This window comes from Bubalus kerabau, chromosome 7 (assembly GCF_029407905.1).
Source record: "Bubalus kerabau isolate K-KA32 ecotype Philippines breed swamp buffalo chromosome 7, PCC_UOA_SB_1v2, whole genome shotgun sequence".
Lineage (NCBI taxonomy): Eukaryota > Metazoa > Chordata > Mammalia > Artiodactyla > Bovidae > Bubalus > Bubalus kerabau.
The window spans coordinates 75,458,693-75,479,002 of record NC_073630.1 but is presented as its reverse complement, the minus strand read 5'-3'; the positions used below and the strand labels follow the sequence as shown (position 1 = coordinate 75,479,002).

The 20,310-nt window shown below is 35.6% G+C and overlaps 1 protein-coding gene across 6 annotated transcripts in view; it reads right to left on the bottom strand.

Moving 5' to 3' along the window:
* Positions 1-20,310, bottom strand: part of EXOC1 (exocyst complex component 1) — a 52,655-nt gene that overhangs the window by 19,542 nt on the left and 12,803 nt on the right. For 2 of the 6 annotated variants that reach the window (XM_055588626.1, XM_055588627.1), the window contains exons 4-12: positions 19,945-20,104; positions 16,854-16,874; positions 15,140-15,327; positions 12,962-13,189; positions 12,623-12,755; positions 11,907-12,016; positions 11,067-11,120; positions 7,031-7,180; positions 722-827 (exon numbers count right to left, since the gene is read on the bottom strand). In XM_055588626.1, coding sequence (XP_055444601.1) covers positions 722-827; positions 7,031-7,180; positions 11,067-11,120; positions 11,907-12,016; positions 12,623-12,755; positions 12,962-13,189; positions 15,140-15,327; positions 16,854-16,874; positions 19,945-20,104 — 1,150 coding nt within the window. The remainder of the gene's footprint in view (positions 1-721; positions 828-7,030; positions 7,181-11,066; positions 11,121-11,906; positions 12,017-12,622; positions 12,756-12,961; positions 13,190-15,139; positions 15,328-16,853; positions 16,875-19,944; positions 20,105-20,310) is intronic. The other 4 variants (XM_055588628.1, XM_055588630.1, XM_055588629.1 and 1 more) reach the window with 2 other exon arrangements.

Genomic DNA, 20,310 nt, shown 5'->3' with positions numbered 1-20,310 from the left:
ACTTCTTGTTTCAAAAATAACTCTTCAGAAAAATAAAGTATAATTACAGGAGAAATTTTGGTGACATTTTTATAGCCCCTTCACAGGAGAGAAAACACTTAGAAACTTTCTTTTTGATTCAAAATAGCCAGTGAGAAGTAAGAAGCTAGGAATCACTTTCACCTCCTGTGGAGTGCAATGACTTAAGAGATCACAGACTTGCCTCCAACTGTTATAAAAGGTCTTTTAGGAAATCAGAAACTGAACTTTCAACATATGTCTCTTAATCTAGTACTTTCTCTACCAGACTGCACTTCATTTTCTGGCCAACTGCTTCTTCTATGACTATATACAGTTGTCCCTGGTATCTGTGCAGGGTTGGTTCCAGCACCTGTCGTGGATATCAAAATCCATGGATGCTCAAGTCCCATAGTTGGTCCTCCATATTTATGGGTTCCGCATCTGCGGATATGAGGTGCACTGTACTTTTATTAGACATGGCATGTATTTACAATTGCTGTCAAATTCACATACTGCAGAATTTTAATCAGTAAAAATAAGTATTTAGAGACATACTTGTTCCATGAAAAACCTATAAACCAATGCATTAGATTTATTCTTTTACTAATTCTATTGTATCTCCTTCCACCTTGCCTAAAAAGTCTTAAAATTATTTGTCACAAATAAAGCAATTTTTAATAGAATAGAAAACAAACAAGGGGACTGAGATGCCTAAGCTTACCAAACTTCTTGCTTTCTTTAGTTGTGCCAGTCATCTTGATCTTTGCAACTTCAAAGAACTCTTTAATTTCTCTCTCATAGAGTCGTGATAAATAATCCATGTAATTCTTAAAAGTGAAAACAACACATACTCATTAATAAAACAAATACAACAATTTCCATTTCTCAATCCCCCCATATCCTTTGTGCTTGTTTTGAATTTGTGGTCTTAAAATATTTGATGCATTTCATAGGACATAAGAAGGCTATTTTCCATCTTTTAAAAAACTGAACTGGCATCATAATATTAACAATTTATAAAAATATTAAGTTGAATAATCAAACTCACATTTTCACTTTTATACATTCAGTTCAGTTCAATTGCTCAGTCATGTCCGACTCTTTGCAACCCCATGGATTGCAGCACGCCAGGCTTCCCTGTCCATCACCAACTCCCAAAGCCTGCTAAAACTCATGTCCATTGAATTGGTGATGCCATCCAACCATCTCATCTTCCGTCGTCCCCTTCTCCTCCCACCTTCAATCTTTCCCAGCATCAGGGTCTTTTCCAGTGAGTCACTTCTTCGCATCAGGTGGCCAAAATATTGGGAGTTTCAGTTTCAGCATCAGTCCTTCCGATGAATATTCAGGACTAATTTCCTTTAGGATTGACTGGGTTGGATCTACTTGCTGTCCAAGGGACTCTCAAGAGTCTTCTCCAACACCACACTTCAAAAGCATCAATTCTTCCACGTTCAGCTTTCTTTATAGTCCAACTTTCACATCAGTACACGACTACTGGAAAAACCATAGCTTTGACTAGATGGACCTTTGTTGGCAAAGTAATGTCTCAGTTTTTTAACAGGCTGTCTAGTTTGGTCATAGCTTTTCTCTCAAGGAGCAAGCCTCTTTTAATTTCATGGCTGCAGTCACCATCTGCAGTGATTTTGGAGCCCCCCAAAAATAAAGTCTCCCACTGTTTCCACTGTCTCCCCATCTATTTGCCATGAAGTGATGAGACTGGATGCCATGATCTTAGTTTTCTGAATGTTGAGTTTTAAGCCAAATTTTTCACTCTCTTCTTTCACTTTCATCAAGAGGCTCTTTAGTTCTTCTTTGCTTTCTGCCATAAGGATGGTGTCATCTGTATATCTGAGGTTATTGATATTTCTCCCAGCAATCCTGATTCCAGCTTGTGTTTCATCCAGCCCAGCATTTTACATGATGTACTCTGCATATAAGTTAAATAAGCCGGGTGACAATATACAACCTTGACGTACTCCTTTCCTGATTTTGAACCAGTCTGTCGTTCCATGTCCAGTTCTAACTGTTGCTTCTTGACCTGCATACAGGTTTCTCAGGAGGCAAATAAGGTGGTCTGCTATTCCTATCTCTTGAAGAAGTTTCCACAGTTTGTGGTGATCCACACAGTCAAAGGCTTTGGCGTAGTCAATAAAGCAGCAGTAGATGTTTTTCTGGAACTCTCTTGCTTTTTCAATGATCCAATGGTAATTTACACATTACCTTTCATGTATTTTAAATATAGCTGCATTCATACTATATAAGGTATTTGAGTCAGCACAATCAGGCTTTTCCAGTATCATACACTAATGACTGCACAGTATTATGCTCTGTTGATGTTCTCAATTTAGTAAACCATCCTCCTAACACAGACTACTTAAGTGGTTTCGATGTTTTGCTGTGATAGACAATGTTACAATAAGCTTTTCATCTCTAATGAACTGCTTCCTTGGAATAATTTCCTAAGGGTAAAACTACAGTGCCAAAGAGTAAGGGAATCTTTTAACTCTTCCTCCATATTGCCCTGCTGTTTTAAAAATTATTTTACCAACAGACAGTATCAATGACATTGAAGCAGTACACTGAGTTTTACCATACCTTGCCAGCATGGGGTATTAAATTAACCCAAAATAGGTTACTTTCATAAGAATTTAATTACTACATCTTACAGTTTTCATAATCAAATAATTTATTTTTAAAAAACAAAATTTATTCTAGTTCAAATGAAAACATCTATTATTTAACAGGCAAACTCATTCCCTCATCATATATGCTTACTGTCATACAAAAATATTTTATACCCTTACTAAAGATTCAACAGTGGGAGACCATGTATTTTTCCAAATCCTATGTTAAATGCCTTATGTAGAGTTTCACTAAATTTAAATAAATCCACAGCAGAAAAACCTCTATGCCTAGTTATTCTTTTAAATTTATCACGGAATCTACACTTCAATTTCAAACACATCCAGTTTTAGAACAGTTTACTTTGCTGTAAACATCAGATGTAACTTTCAAAGGTATATCATTTAAATTATCTGTATACTGACTCATAGTTCATCATTGATTTTTTAAGATATTTTATAAATATATAAATATATATTAGATATATTTAGATATTTTATAGATAGATATGTCCTTATAAAAAATTTTTGGATGAAACATAATATAGAGCCTGCTTATTCCAATTTGTATGCCACATACATTTCCCACAGATTCTCCGTAAGGAAAGTTAAATAGGAAATTTTTTCCTGTGTTCTTTGTATATAACTTCAAAAGCAAACCTGAAGTTAAACAGACCCTAAAATTATTCCTATTTCATTGAGCTATTTCACTTTTCAGCATCTCATTCTTTGAATTTTAAATTCTTACAAAAACACTAATCACTGGAAATCAATGTAAATGACTGACCAACTTATAATTCATAAAATCATTAGATTTCTACTCAACTCACTCAATATAACAGACTGCATTCCAATACCCAAATTAAGTGCACACTACTACCCAAGCAATTTAAACAGTCTCAAAACAGCTATTTTGCTATTTTGAAAACAGTGATTTGAGCAGACTACCGAAAATCACCTTCTTTTTCAATACAATTCAAATGACTGAATACCTTCCCCCAGGTTCTCAACAGAACTCAGGGGTGGGAAAGGCCACAGATAGGTGTGACTCTCAGTTCATTCATTTACTAAATTCAGAAAGATGTTTCTCACTGTACGTATTTTTCTTAGCACCCTGTATACAGCACCTAACTTAAAATCCAACTATCTTGAGTTTAAATACTGTTATCTCAGGCAGTATTTCCAACTTTATTTTGTGCTCACTGTAGAGTCTTACGGATAACACCATGTTTTATTTTCTATATTTATAAATATAGGACTGAGGCTGAGAGACGATGTCTGAGCAGTCTTCAGGACTGTTGGCCGCAGGGGACTATTAGGAGAGGAAAGATTGTTCCTACCTAAACATGGATGGACCCGATCAACCACTCTACATGCATACCTCAGAGCCCCAGCTAGGGAGAAGGGATTCTGGGCAGCCAAGCTCATTACATGTCCAACGCACCTGTATTTTCCTTAGGCTCTAATTACATATACCCCAAATCTGGGGTTTGCTTAGATTCAGCCATAAGTAGAGTTGGGGCAGAGCCTAGTTATTCTTATCCCTAAAGAAATGAAGACAAGCTTTTCCTGGTCCTGCCAAAAAGTGTGAGCTGGGTACAACTAACCAAATACAAAGGTGAGTGCTAAGTCACTTCAACTGGGTTCAACTCTCTGCAACCCTATGGACTATATAGCTCACCAGGCTCCTCTGTCCATGGAATTCTCCAGGCAAGAATACTGGAGTGGGTTGCCATTTCCTTCTCCAGGGGACCGTCCCGAACCAGGGACTGAACCTGAATCTCCTATGTCTCCTGCATTGGCAGGTGAGTTCTTTACCACTAGCACATACTACCTGGGAAGTATGAAGTTTAAATAGTATCTGGATTTAATTATTATTTCTTACCAAAGAAACACTGATTTGTCAGGTTCCTTTTTTCATTCCTTTCTTTCCATTTCCTTTCATTCCTTTCTTTGTCATATTAATAAAATTCCTATTTTTGAAAACACTTGAGCAACCAAATTAGATTATCAGGCATAAAACTGCATGGTCTGTCACAAGTTCAAACACAAGATAAAGTAAGATTCCTTGGAAATAAGATAATTTCATTTAAAAAAGCACATCAATATTGTCAATTGAAAATATACCGTGAGCAGAGAATGATTTCATAATTTAGTACTAGAATGGCTATTGTCTTGCTTCTTCACTTTAAATTACATTCATGAATGATACATATATATAAAGATAGGGCAATAATACTCACTGAGAACACAATCAGGCAAAAAGCTTATTGATTATTTTACTCATTTGAATATTCACTAGGGGACAAAGCACTTGTTGGCACAAAACTCTCAAGATGTAACAGTATTTAATTATTCAAAATACAGTATTAATCCTTAAAACTTCAGAAGGCAAAGATTCCAGTCACACAAATATTATTCTGTAAGCTATCTCCAAATCAGAATTCTGCTGACTCAAAACAAATCAGAATGCAACACAACAGTAGAGTATTGAACCCATGGGTTCCTGCTACAATGGCCATTTATATAAACGAGTGAGATCATGTCATTCTGCTACTCAAAGCCCATCAACACCCCTCCCTCATCTCTCTGGAAGTAAAAACCAAATTCTTAACAATGGTGCACAGTCCCTTCCAGATCTGCCCTGCCCCACCTCACCTCACCTCTCACGCCCGCCCTCTCATCCTGTGCTCCCTGTGCTGCCACCACAACGGCCTCCTGGTTGCTCCTCCAGTGCTCCAGGTTGCTCTTGCCTTGGGGCACTTGTGCTGTGCTGGGAAAGCTTTCCTCGGAAATTCCCACTGCTCACCCCTGCTTACCTTTAAAATTTGTGCTCAAATGTTGCCTTCTTTGACCATCCTTTTTGAAACTGCAACCTTTCTGATGTCCTAGCATTCCCAGATTTATTTTCGCTAGAGCTCTCAGCAGTACCTTCCAGCAGACTACAAAACTGACTTTTGTGTTGGTCCTTCTCCACTAGAATACGTACTCTGAACAGTCAAGCGTTCGCCTATTTTCTTCAGTGCTGTTATCTTTAGCGCATACAACAGTGTTAGCACACAACAGATGCTCAATTCATTTGCTAAGTGAATGTATGAATGACTCTTCTCTTGTCCAACTGCGGACATCTGTGTGTATGTGTGTGCTCAGTCACTCAGTCATGTCCAACTCTTTGTGACCCAGTGGACTGTGGCCACCAGGCTCCTCCGTCCATGGGATTCTCCAGGCAAGAATACTGGAGTCGGTTGCCATTTCCCTCTCCAGGGGATCTTTCCAAGCCAGGGATCAAACCTGCATCTCCTACATTGACAGGTGGATTTTTTTTAATCATTGCGCCACCTGGGAAGCCCAAGTGGTATTTATCACTGTTCTAACCTCTATGTCTCACAAGTCTGGCACCATCCTGTCCCTTGTTTTTGGATTCTCTCTTGTGATTTATAATCTCTATTCCTACTATCATCTTCCTCGTTCAAGATTTCATTTCAGTTCATTATTATATTAGGTTCTTAATTACTTTCCCCTATCAAGTCTTTTCCTATGTGTGAAGAATGCTGTTAGGACCCACAGCTCAGATTTTTCAACCTAACTTCTCACTCTTCTAGAATATGGAATTTCAGCTTCAGTCAGCCTGGCCTTCTTAAAGTCCAGGGAAAAGGGTCAAATCCAGTGTTTTCTATGAAGTTTTCTCCTGTAGCTTCAGGTCATGAATTTCCTTTCTCTAAACTGCTATACATTTAAACTCATCTCCAGTTTAGCACTTAACTATGGCCAGCTGTTTTAAGTATAATTACTCTTCCCCAGCAGACCTGATGCTCTCTGGAAGTAGGAGCCTATGTGGGAGTCACTTCTTATTCTTACATATGGATTACAGTGAGTACAAAAGAGGCACACAATGAAAATCTGGTGACTGACAAAGAGATGTACCATAATACGATAATCCAATTTTTCCAGCTAGTGTGTTCCACAATCAGGAACAGAAATACCTATGTTTCTATGTGCCTGGAACAGTGGAATGTTTGTTTAATAAAGAGGCATACTGCATGTGCTTAGAAGAACAGATTACAGATTCTTAGAAAGCAAATGCCTCACTGAAAATATCTTCATACTCTCTGGTTTTTATATTGCACATAAAGAAACTCAGGAAATAATTATTTAAACTGAATGATCCTTCAAGCTGCAGTACGGCCTAATATTATATTGAAGTTCAAAATATAGCTATTCTCCAGCCAAGTAAATAAAATAAATGTTCTCCCTAGCTAATAAGCACTCAGAAATTCAACTACTTGCTGCTTTTCTAAGAATATACAACAGTGTTTCAAATGTCACTTGTGGAACTGAACACATGAGCTCTCGATTCTAAAAGATAATGCTCTATACTCAGTGAGTAACTGACATCAAATCCATACCTTTGTTAGTCCCTCATATTTTCGATAATCAGTACTCTTTAGCCACTCCATCAGCTTGGCATATCGGAGTAAGTCTCTATGAAATGGATGATGATTAGGTAAAGTCAGTTCAACAGAGTGCTGAGCAAGAGTTGAACTCTGATCATGACCCTAGAGTGAATAAATAAGTACATAAATATCACTGACAGTATAAAGAAACATTGTTGTAACTAAATATCCTTAATAATGATTAAGCATGGCCAAGCAAAAACAACAGAACATAGAAATATACGAACTGAGTACTTACTTGTCTTTATCATGCGTGTATACAAACTGAACACCATCACCATAAAATAGTCATAAACACACAAGAATGACTCTCTGATAAATTGACTCATTTTATCTTTTAAAGTAGCTGAGAATGAATGTTTTAATCAAGTTTACCTCTACCCTATCATTTTACAATTTACTAAGCAAATAAATATCATGATATAAACTGTTACTAAGAAACACACACCAAACAGGGGAAGTCATTCAGAACAAATTGTCTACATCTATGAGATTTCCATTAGAGTCTACAATATTTAAAACAGCAGATGAAAATACACAGGATACAGAATTTCAGAACTAGGAAGGACTACAGATGACTGTTTCCTGGGCTTTCCAGGATAGCGCTTGGTGCTCAGTTGCTGGGTCATGTCCTATTCTTTGTGAACCCTACAGACTGTAAGCCTGCCAGGCTCCTCTGTCCATGGGATTTCCCAGCAAGAACACTGGTGTAGGTTGCCATTTCCTCCTCCAGGGGATCTTCCCCACCCAGGGACTGAACTTATGTCTTCTGCACTGCAGGTGGATTCTTTACCACCGAGCCACCTGGGAAGCCCTTTCCAGGATAATCCCTAATAATAATGTAATTTTAATTTTTCCATTAATTTGCTAAACAAGCAACTATATAATTTTGTTTTTAATCCTTGACATGACTTATATAAATTAGTAAGTTTTCAAACAGCCTGAGACAGACGATGCATCCTGACTTTGCTTTAGAGTATATGGATCCAGTACATCAGTTGATCCAATAGAACAAACTGAAATTCAAAGGGTTAAATGATTTACACAGGTCACACAGGAGGAAGGCTAGAATCTGAACCTTAGTCACGTGAGTCTCACTTCTGTTTTCTTTTAAAAACATGCCAAACAAAATCATTTTAACCAGACTCAAAAATTGCTAAAGGTCAATACAAACATTACATTTCAGAAATGTTTGCCACATCAGGATGACTGAGATTCCACTGAATCACAGATATTAGATACTGTACACAGATAGAGATTAGTTTTAAGTCTGCTAATGTCTCCAAATTGTGTCTTAACTAAGTTACACTGACTAAAAGGAAGGAGTATTTGACAAACTTATTATTGCTGATAAATGTTTTTCAAATATTCTGCCCTTATTAATAATAATATTAGATATATTTCCATTATCCCACTCTTCCTCATTAATTTTTTCAATGATTCAAGACTCAAAATCATGGTTTATGTTCTTCAATATCTGTTTACTCAGGTCACTGCATATTAAGTTATATTATTTAATTTAATGTCAGGAAAGCTCTTCAATTAAAAACCTTCATCTCTTCTGCAAAGGAAGAATCAACATTTATAGAGAATTTTACAGTTTAACAAAGGCCTTTTACATATATTATTATTCAAAGCTTTCTACTGCAAGTAGCATTTTCAGATCACCATCATCTGAAAATTCACTGATATAAAGAACATCATTACCTTCAGACTATTAAGATATATTAAATATTGTTAGTGTTAACAGAAAGATTTTCGAGAAACTGGTTCCAAAATATATATAGGAAGGAGGAAAATCAAATACTTAAATTGCTTAATTCAATCAATAATATAGATAACTATCATATCTAGAACTCAATTGTGCTAAGAATTTGACCCTTTATATACTTTAAAAATTAAGACATTGTTTAAAGTTTCTTATTATAGATAAATAAATTAGTAATGATAACTGAAAACCTTTTGAAAAGGACTGGCCATTCTAGATGCCATTAAGAACACCGTAATTCACGAGAAGAGGTCAAAATATGAACATTAACAGGAGTTTTGGAAGAAGCTGATTCCAACCAATGAATGACTTTGAGGGGTTTAAGACTTCAGTACAGGAAGTAACTATAGATGTGGTATAAAGCAGGAGAGCCAGAATTAGAAGTGGAGTCTAAAGATGTGACTGAACTGTTATAATCTCATTTAACAGATTTTTTAATGGATGAAAAGTAGCTTCTTACGGATGAACAAAGAAACTGGTCTCTTGAAATAGAATATATTCCTGGTGAAGATGCTGTGAAGGCTACTGAAATGACAACAAAGGATTTAGACTATAATTAATATATAAACTTAGTTGATAAATCAAGTGGCAGGATTTGAGAAGACTGATGCCAATTCTGAAAGAAGTTCTACTGTGGGTAAAATGCTATGAAACAGCATTGCATACTATAGAGAAATTGTCTGAGAAAGGAAAAGTTGATCATTACATACAGCAAACTTCACTGTTGTCTTATTTTAAAAAATTGCCATAGCCACCCCAATCTTCAGTAATCACTCCCTTGGTCCCCCAGCACCGTCAACACTGAGGAAAGACCCTCCATCAGCAAAAAGATTATGACTCAGATGGTAGGCTCAGATGGTGGTTAGCAATTTTTAGTATAAAGTATTTTTTAAATAAGTGTGTACATTCTTTTGTTAGACATAATGATATTGCACACAACAGGCTATAATACTGTGTAAACATAACTCTTCTATGCACTGGGAAACCAACAAATTTATGTGACTTGCTTTACTGACACATTCACTTTACTGTGGTGTCTCCAAGGTATCCCGTATACACTGCTGTAGAGTTTTAAGCACATTCCTTTTAACACATCCACACAAGCATCTTGAGGGTAGGAGCCATTTCTTATTCTTACATATGGAGGACAGTGAGTACTGTCACACAATGTGACACACAAGTCAGATACACAATCAAAATTTGCTGACAGACAAAGACATGGAACACAATGAGGTAATCAAATCTTCCCAGACAATCTGCCCCTCAACCAGGACTAGAAACACCCTTGTTTCCCAACTCTTTGCTAGGTGACACAAAGTATTAAATTTAACACAAAGAAAATCTCTTTTCTGTACTTGGGACATCATCTTCCATCTTCTTCAGCACATTCCAGGTTGTTGCAACATTCTGGTTTTTAACATGCATTACTCACGTGTAACAATGCATATTAGATTTTCAGAACTGGGAAGCATTCATTTTAAACAAAGCCATTAGTTTATAAGGCAAGGAAGCAAAATCACAAATAATAGCATGTTATAACAATTAAGGGTGGAGAAAAGATTATCACTTACTGACTGGTATTTTCAGTACCATCTACAAATGTGGATTACACCCCTGCCAACAGGATTATTTAAAAAAAAAACTAGGGAATTGTGTAGAAATAGATATTATTGAAATAACAGTGTAAGAAAAATGTGCGTTAGTATTTCCTATGTGATTCCTAGGTTTACTTTTTTCCTGATGCTTTTTAAGTCAAGTGGAATGTTAAGAGAGTCTTCCCCTGTTTCCCCCTTGCACGCTTAGTTAGCTGATCTTCCTTTATGCTCCCATGGTACCACCATAACATATACCCTCCCTCAGTCTGTTTGTGTCCCTTCTCTAGACCGTGAGCAACTAGAGGAAAGAATCAGCCTCTCATCTATTCCAGTGAAATGTCTGGAATGCATCTTTAATCACTGGGCAAATGGCTTCCAAATAAAGGAGTGAGTAAGTGAATGAAAGAATGACAGAAAGAAAGGCAAGCAGAATGAGATTAAATGCCTTTTGGATCTAAATAAACTTTCTGTTATGGGACATTAAAAATGCCACAAATATGGTTAACAGGTAGCTTAAATCAGTAAATTATAACTATAAAGATTCTGCTGCTAATAAGCTTAGTAAACTTTACAGGAAAAAAAAAAAAAGAATCAGAGAAGCTGGAGCCAAAGTTGATGTACTCACAGGCACCGAAAGAAAGTAGGACCTGTTATAGAGCTGAAGGAGGGCCTGAGTAAACTAGTCAGAAATAAAATAGAGTAAACACAATTGTTTCAGAATACTACAAAGTGAAAACAAATAAGAACCTAGAATTTCAGACAGAATTTCTGATGAACAAAATTTCACTCAACTTTTTTTTTTTTTGCCCCAAATCCCTATTAAAGAGATGATAAATACACAAAATCTAATTTATTACACCTAATTTATTCGATAAATATTGTCTAATTTATTATTTATTAAATAAAACACCTTCTATTCAAATCCCTCTAAGGTATACTTAATAGTAACATTTATAGCATTGCCACAACCTTAATTATAACACCCTTTCCACATAAAAATAGAGACAAAGGTTTTATATAAGATTAAATCAACTAGAATTTACAATTGAGTTAGTCATTTTTCTCATATTTATAAGTACATGGAGCCAATGAAACACTTAAAACATGGAATCAAGTCCCTGTTCTCACTTGAAAATATTGAAAAATAAAACAGGCCAAACATTAAACACGTAACAAGTTTGGACCTATTTTTGTAAACAAGATTGTCTAAATGGGGTATATGTAATATGTAAACATAATTATTTAAAACTTAGGGAATTTTAGCTAAAAGGAACTGTCTTCATAGGAGACCACTGAGGCCCCAAATACATCTATGAGCAAATACATATATATCTAAAAATATTAAAATCAAATAAATATATAATGGAACATACTGTGCTCCCAATTAAATACATTAAAATTTTTTCTGTGACAATTTCATTTCACGCTACAGGAACATGACAGTAATATAATAAAATAAAATTACCTGTTGAACAAAAACATTGTTGAGGTGACTGGCCAGTCTCCGGGCAAAATTCTCTCGCAAATCACTGAAACGCTGCTGCTGCTGTTCAACTGCCAGAAGCATGTCATGGCCTGAAATTGTAACAACTTATTTAATGGGTTAAAGAGCTCCTGGATGTCTAATGAGTACATTTATAACAGAAGCCCTATTTCAGTTTTGAAGAACTCAAAGTTTTACTGGCTTATTCATGTGTTTATAAAAGAAAGGTAAGGGGGAAAAAACAGTGTAACTCAGTGATCCTCACACTGCGGTCTTGCCTCAGCATCACTTGGGAACGGTCAGAAACATAGATTCTAAGGCCTCAGACCAGACCTACTGATTCTGTGGTGGCACCTGGCAATTTGTGTTTTAAAAAGCCCTCTAGGTGATCCTGATGCAAGCTCAAGTTTAGGAACCGCTGGTCTAGCAAAGCCTTATGGCATCTGCTTTGTCCTAGGTCCTGTGAACAGCACTGAAGAAAAATCCTGGTGTTAACTTAGTCACTGATGGTCAATCAGAAGGTACTGAAACTAAAAAGTTCTTCGTGCCAATATAAATTATGTTTGATAGTAAGTGAAACTTGTTTCAATAGTTAATAATCTAACCCTAAACCACTTGCCTTGTGGACTTCTTGTCAACAGCTTTACACTAAGTCAGAAGCTTAGTTCCAAGTTCTTGGGCAGATTTTATGGTCATACCTGGTCGAAGAGCTACATTCATGCACTGCAGCAGGGCATCTGCGGCGTTGGTGCAGGCCTCAATGCCCCTGGAAGAAGAAAGATCTCCTTCCTGAAGTGCCTTTATATGACCTTTGGCCAGGTCCATGTGGTTCTGGAATGTAAATAAACACATCATTTGTCTGTTTACTCTTAGGAAGTTTACAGGTAAGATGCTGCTCAATCCTATTACTGGGTCTTTGAAACTGCAGTATTTTTAAATCTTGCTCTCCTAAGGAAATTAGAAATATTTACAAATGGGCTTTAGAGATCATTAGTTTTTTTTTTTAATTGGTGTTAATAGTTTATAATCATGCTTACCACAAGGAACTCTATCTCAGATAGGAGTTTTACATTATTAGTGTTACTAAGATGAATTAGGTGGTTGCTTTCCGAGATCTGATCCATTTGTTCTTTTACACTTTGGAGCATTTCCTCATAACTGCTCAGTTTCAATTCAATCTGATCCACCTCCTTGAGAGCCTCATCCAGTAACTTCATTAAGATGTTGACTTGCTTTTCGGAGGCCATAATTGACTGGATGTTGGCCTACAAAGTTAAAAAGAGAAGTAATACTTCATATGCTTTAAATGAAATATCCATAAATATCTTTGACAGCAGAGTGACTTAGCAGCAGCAGCAACAAAGGCTGACATACACATCTACACATCTACTTTAATTTGCTACTTTGTGTTTACATTCCACTTTTTTACATAGTATTTCAGGGAAGCACACTTTCCCTTATATGGAGGTTAGGAACCAGACCTCAATACTGCATATTTAGGGTAGGCCCCATGATGTATCATCAGTAATGGTGTACTCTCATTTCTGTAAACTAACTGGCATTAGGTTATATCATCTCTGACACTTCTTTTAGCTCTATCAACTATAAACATTTTCTATAATCTGCACTATTTACGTAAAACCCTAAACAAAAGCGTGCTGCTGCTGCTGCTGCTAAGTTGCTTCAGTCGTGTCCGACTCTGTGCGACCCCATAGACGGCAGCCCACCAGGCTCCCCCGTCCCTGGGATTCTCCAGGCAAGAACACTGGAGTGGGTAAACAAAAACATAATAATCATCTGTCTTACTACCTTAGTTAAGAGGGTAGCAGAAGCATGCCAGTCTTTAATGGATACATAGAACTAATTTATAACTGTAGCATGATTTGTACTAATAGGATATGGAAGAGCCTATTGCCATAAGATAGCTCCTTTTATAGTATTCTTTCTTTTCTCTTTCATTTGCAACTACTTTCTTTCCCCAAAGCAGCAACAAACCACCAACCCCTTATTAATATTTTCTAAAGATTCTGACTATTGATTCTGAATTCCCTGAAATATGGAAGCTTTCAAATCCAAAATTAAACTGCAAAGTAATATGATGACTTGGAACACAGATGCAACATTAACTAGAAAACACAAACCACAAAGCCACATTAAGAAGGCATATAACATGATATGAGGAAAAAATCTGGATAAAGAATTAAAATAATGTCATTGTATGAGTGATGCTAAAATTTCACATGTTATTTTATATACTATTCATAATAACTCACTTGTAGGTGCAGCCCAACTGTAAAGGCAGCAGAGCTCAGACCCACTGACATCTTAAGTAGCAGAGCTGGAACTTGAACTGATTCAGGACAATTTTCACTTCAACATCTTGAAGTCTCTTCTAGGCTTTACTTCCTGAGAGTTTTACAAATTTGTAAGCTTGGACTATTGGTGTAATCTCTGGACCTCAGTTCAACCTTACAACTTCTGTACCTTTCTTGTATAAAATGCCAACACTCTTTAAAGTCTTTAAAACATTCCTTATTTTCTGAGAGTTTTTCTTAAATGCATACTTTGCCTAACAAAACCACACCCCGCCCCCCACCAAAACATTCTCATTTTAGATTTTTCTCACAAGACAGGTGCTACTTGTAGCTTTTTACTTCCTAAAGATGTACATTTAGATACAAGCTCATATACCTGCATACAAATGAACAGCATCTATTCCAAAGCAGTTCAGAGGAGTCAAACATCCTCTTGCCCTGGTTCTCCTGTTTTCACTACACTATTTTGCTCTCTTTGGGTAAAGGATTCACTTCTTTCAGCTCACTCGCTCTCTTTCTATCTTTTACCTGTTTTTTTCCCCCAAACCACAAAAATGTTATTCTCTTGCCCTGAACTATTCTGAAGTGTTTCAGAGGCGGGGGGATTCAACCCCCAGGGTGGTTTCAGGTTGGCTACTTTCTATTTCCATCACTTCATATCAAGAACCTCCCCAAATCCAGAACCTCAGCCAACTGCCTTCACTGGCCTAATAGAAATGGTTCTGTCTTTGGAACAAGAACCATGAAAGATGGAGGGAGGGCAGCTGGTAATGCACTTCTAGGGAAAGACAGCAGTAATCACACTATCCAGGCTTAAGCGCAGAGGCCGTAGAATATGAACATCACCAGTCTCCTCAGTTTACCACACATCCCTAGTCATACGTTACAACAAAGGCTTACCCCATCTAGCACCTGCAGCTCTCTGGACAACCTTTCTGCAAAGGCCTCGGCATTGGAAATTGCATATTCACAGCCTTCCATCATTATTTCAATATCCTGCTCTTCTCTTGCATTTAACTCTTGGTATTCATCCACTGCCTCTTCGTCACCTCCTGTCACACTCTGATTTTCTCCACTTGGAACAGATTCTTAAAAGAGGGTAAAAATTAAAAATAAAGTAGTAAAAAACTAGGAAGGGTAACAGCACTGTACTTATATGTAATGTCAGTTATAAGCACAGGTCACATTTAGTGGCTGAAAAATAGGAAAAAAAATGATTCAAAGTATATGAAAAAAAGACTTATTTTTATGAAGAACTGCTTACGTTAACATAATGTCTAGTATAACAAAAGCATGCAGTCTAATTTATTGACTTGTGTTAAAACAGGCCTTAGTCACACTTTCCCAAAACATAATTAAACTATACAACAAATATAAAACCAGAACAAAACACATGCACAAACCTAGCTTTTTTTTTTTCCTACCTGAGGTAACTGTTGCTCTAATACAATAATGCTTATGAATTCAGGACACATGAGAAACAATTTGCTTTCCTTTTTTTCCCAGGTAACATCTTCTTCCGTTATTTTTGTTCTTTTTGTCTTTGTTATGTTTTGTGTTTTCCTCCAAATAACTTTCAATTGAAATTTTAAAAATGTATCTACAATTCATAATTTATTTTGGGCAATGAAAATATTAACTGAACTTTCCATTTCTTTCTTTAAAAAATTTTCACATGTATTTATAAAATTTCTAAGGATCAGCTAATAGAAACTTTCTCAATATCTCTATAGTAAGAACAACAACATGGCCATGTTAAGACTACAAAAATTTCAACTGTCTTCCTGCTTCAAAACAAAAGACCATGAGGTCAGAACTGAGACGCTTTCTAGATAAATGTCTCAGTTCACTTTCTGGAAAGAACACTCAGCATATGGGATTTTATATAAATCTTGAGGTTAAGAGAGATAAAATGAAAAAAATAATTTTACCCTTAAATAAACCTCAAAACAAAGTTACTGATTTTCAATAATTCATGGAACACCATTTAAAACACCAATTCCAAGTGTTTTAAATATTATTTTGTATGAAAATGAGAATCTTCATTCAGCATGACTTGACATATGTTAACTTGTCCTTGAACAAAACATACCTAATTCAAAGTAACAAATGATTTACTCTTAAGAATGTTAATTAGGCAGGTTTAGATAATGTACCAGAAAAAAAAGGAGGGGCTAAAACTTTTGGTACAGGCAATTACAGATTGCAGTATACAAATATAAGTTCCTTAGATAGCATCATCAAGCTCCTAGCCCTTTGAAACAGTCCCTCTGGAAATGTTAAGTGTCCTGTGTGCAGCTTTTTAGCCACTAGGGGCAGGGAACGCCCAAATCATTCTGTACACTCCTTATACAAGTAAATATTTTAAATAAACAAATATTTTAAATGATCATAATTATTTCAGAAGTATTTTCTCTTCCATAAAACAGTTCTTTGGAAGTCAATAATGAATACTATCATTAATTTTTATTACCATATGGATTTTGTTGTAATACATCTTTCCCTGCACACAATTTCATAAAATATGCAACCAATAGTAAAGAACAATGGCAAGTAATAAAATATTATGGAATATAATATATGGAATAGAATAAGAAGAAAAGGTGTTACGCACCTTCTGTAACTTTAGGCAGTTCTGGAGAGTAAAAAGGTATGAAAAAAGCAGAGGAAAGTAAGCAAAGAATATTAGCTGGGTAGAAATGTACACAGGTTTAAATATTAAAAATACTACCCACATCTCATTTGAACTTCATGCTAAATTAAAGCTTAAAAGACAATGTCAAATTCAACTACCAACTGGAAATATTCATAAGAAGCTAAATTTCCAGAGTTCATTTTTCTTATTCATTTTCTGACAGTGACTAAAAATACATTTATCTTTCTATTTTCTCTTAGTAACATACAGTACTGCTGAGACCTTGGAGGAGAAAACTGGAAAACAGATTACTTCCTGGGGATTATTTTTAGGTCAGTTGTGACTCATGCATTTAGTCTAGTTATTTTCACTCAAGACCCAAAACCTTTACCCAGACATTCCCTCACAATGGATTAGTCATAAAACATTGTTAGAAAGGACAAGATGGAACCAATTTAAAACACACACAAGATATCAGTTCAAGCTGGCTTTTAAGAATTCAAGTCAAAGATTAAAAAAAAAAAAATCAGGCTGTAAGAATGAAAAAGAAAAGGCCAAACAAAATTTTCTAACTTAACCTGTTAACAAAGCTCTGTTTTAAAAATATTATTCTACCAAGAAGCCCCAATTACCAGCATGAACATTCAGTTGTCACCAACGAAAACTACTAAAGCTGTTACTGCAATGAACAGTCTTACTTGAATGATTATTTAGCTCTTAAAAGGAAATGGTGATAATTTCGCATTTGTTTTCTAACATAACCCAAAGCTTAGAGACTTAAAAAAAAAACCAATTAGAGGCCATGATTTTAAAGTCCAGTAAAACATTAAACTAGTTTATAATTATTAATAAAGCTACTATATAAACTCCATTAAATCAAAGCAGTAGTTACTGATTTATAGAAAGTGATTTTCAAAATGAGATCCTTAAGGATCTTAGTATTCTTAAAATTGATCTCAATTAGGTTAATGTTTATAAAAATGTCTATACCTTTGCTTAAGGCTCTAAAAAATTAAATGTCTTTTCTTTTTTTAAAGCTAGTCACCTTATTCTCAAAAAACAGCAATACTCTTCTTATTGATTTTGGTGCTATTCCTCAATGAGAGAAATACAGGTAGGGTATGTATTTTCCCATATTGTTGACTGAACAAAATATACTGCTTTAAAATATATTTTAGGCAATAAGTAACATCTTGAAATATATATAATATTTGAAAATGGAACAGAAAGCTTATCAATCATTCACTGACCAGAATGTTCAATCCTGAAATGCTGAAAAAAAAAATTAAATAGCTCAGCTGGTAAAGAATCTGCCTGCAATGCCAGAGACCCCGGTTTGATTCCTGGGTCAGCAAGATCCACTGGAGAAGGGATAGGCTACCCACTTAAGTATTCCTGGGCTTCCCTGGTGGCTCAGCTAGTAAAGAATCTGCCTGCAATGCGGGAGACCTGGGTTCAATCCCTGGGTTGGGAAGATCCCCTGGAGAAGGGAACGGCTAACCACTCCAGTATTCTGGCCTGAAGAATTCCATGGACTGTATAGTCCATGGGGTTGCAAAGAGTTGGACACAACTAAATGACTTTCACTTTCACTCAGAGCATTTTAACCTATTATTCAAGGCACAGAAAATTACCATAAATTTCTTAAAGGTCATCGGAGGCTAATGTTGGCGAGATGGAAGCCCTGAGGCCTCAGATAACAAGGCCAGCCCCACTGCAGGGAGGAGCACAGGGCCTGAGAGATGCCCCTGCCAGTTCCAAGCATCAAGCCTGAAACCAGTAACGGGCTCACTAATTAATAAGTGATGGACAAGAATACTACATTTAAGGAGAGAAAGACAGGTGGCCAAACAGCAAAGGAATTAAGTAAAACAAAATGGAGAAAGGACAGAGGCCAGTAGCTAAGCCAAAGAACAGTCTGAAGCACCTGAAGTTGACGTTTTTATAGGTCAAAACGGTTGAATATTGGCAATTTCAGATATTTCAACTTGACAGAACAGAAGATTCTATTTTTAAATACTAATGTACAACTTAAGACAAATCTACTTATTTTCCCCTTAGTAAAGAGGGGCTACAGCTCTGTCCATCTGCCGCTACCTCAGTTACTTTCTTTGAGATGAGGAGTACAACAAATTGTATCTGCAAGGCACACAGAACCCTCTTCTCACAACATGTGTGCCCTTATAAAAGAAATTTTAAAGTTAAAAAAAAACCTCATTGTACATTTTCAATAACAGTAGATTTTTTGTCTTATAACACAAAATAATCCCTAGTAATATTCCTGAAGATGTATGATCTAAAATACCTTAATTTACTCCATGTCTAAGGACTTTACCCTGGATAAAAGAATAATAATCACTAATATACAACAGTACTTACTACAGCTTTGGAATTGTTCTCATCATGTTCATATATTAAGTAATTTAATCCTTATAATAATCTTACGGAGTTGATAACTATTATCTCTGTTTCTGAGATAAGAGAAATTGAAACAAAGAGTAAACCAAGGTCACAAAACTATAGTAAGGGACAAAACCAAGATTTGAATCCAGGCAGTCTGACTCCAGACTTGTATTCTTAAATACTACACCAATACGCTACATAAAAATACGGCTATAAAGATATTCATCTCAGAGTTGTTTAAAATAAGCAAAGATTGGAAAACTTTTAAAAAGTGACTAGTTAAAAAATATCCAATAAAATGGAATACTATGGTGCCATTAAAAATACTGTTGAGTAAATGTTTAATAAGGAAAATGTTCACGATACATTATATGAAAAAGAATGGGAGGTAACAACATAAATTTATTTAAAAACAAGTATTTAAATATGCATAGAAAAAAAGACCAGAAGAACATCTAACAAAATGTTAACAGTAGTTATATTTCAGGATTAAGTTTATTAAGTGGCTGAATCAATTTTCTATAACAAATAAGCATCACTTCTGCAATAAGGAAAATTATTTTTTAAAAAAGATCTTTCAGAGTTTTAATTACTTTGAAGAATGCCAAATTATATATTCCCTTACAGATATACTTTATTTTACATATACACTTTTATTTAACTTTACCTTCCAAAAGCTGTGAGCTGACATTGACAAAATCAATTTTCTTCCGAAGATATCGCTGATTCAATTTCCAAATGCATGAAATAAATGCATTCTTTTCAGCAGTGCTGCTGGCAACCCATTTATATATTTTTTCAAAATGTAAATCAAATTCAGGATTTTCCTGCAATAAAAACACATAATAGATATCTATATTTCAATAAAACAAAAAGCTAAAATCACCACTAAAAATCAACTAAGTGACTTGCAGAAAATGGTTCAGAAAATTCAATTTATAGCAAAAATGTATTTGCTTTCCAAAAGAAGCTGGATTAAAAACAACATAGTTGGCAATTTCCCTTCTATATCCGTTAGGTCTATACATGAAAG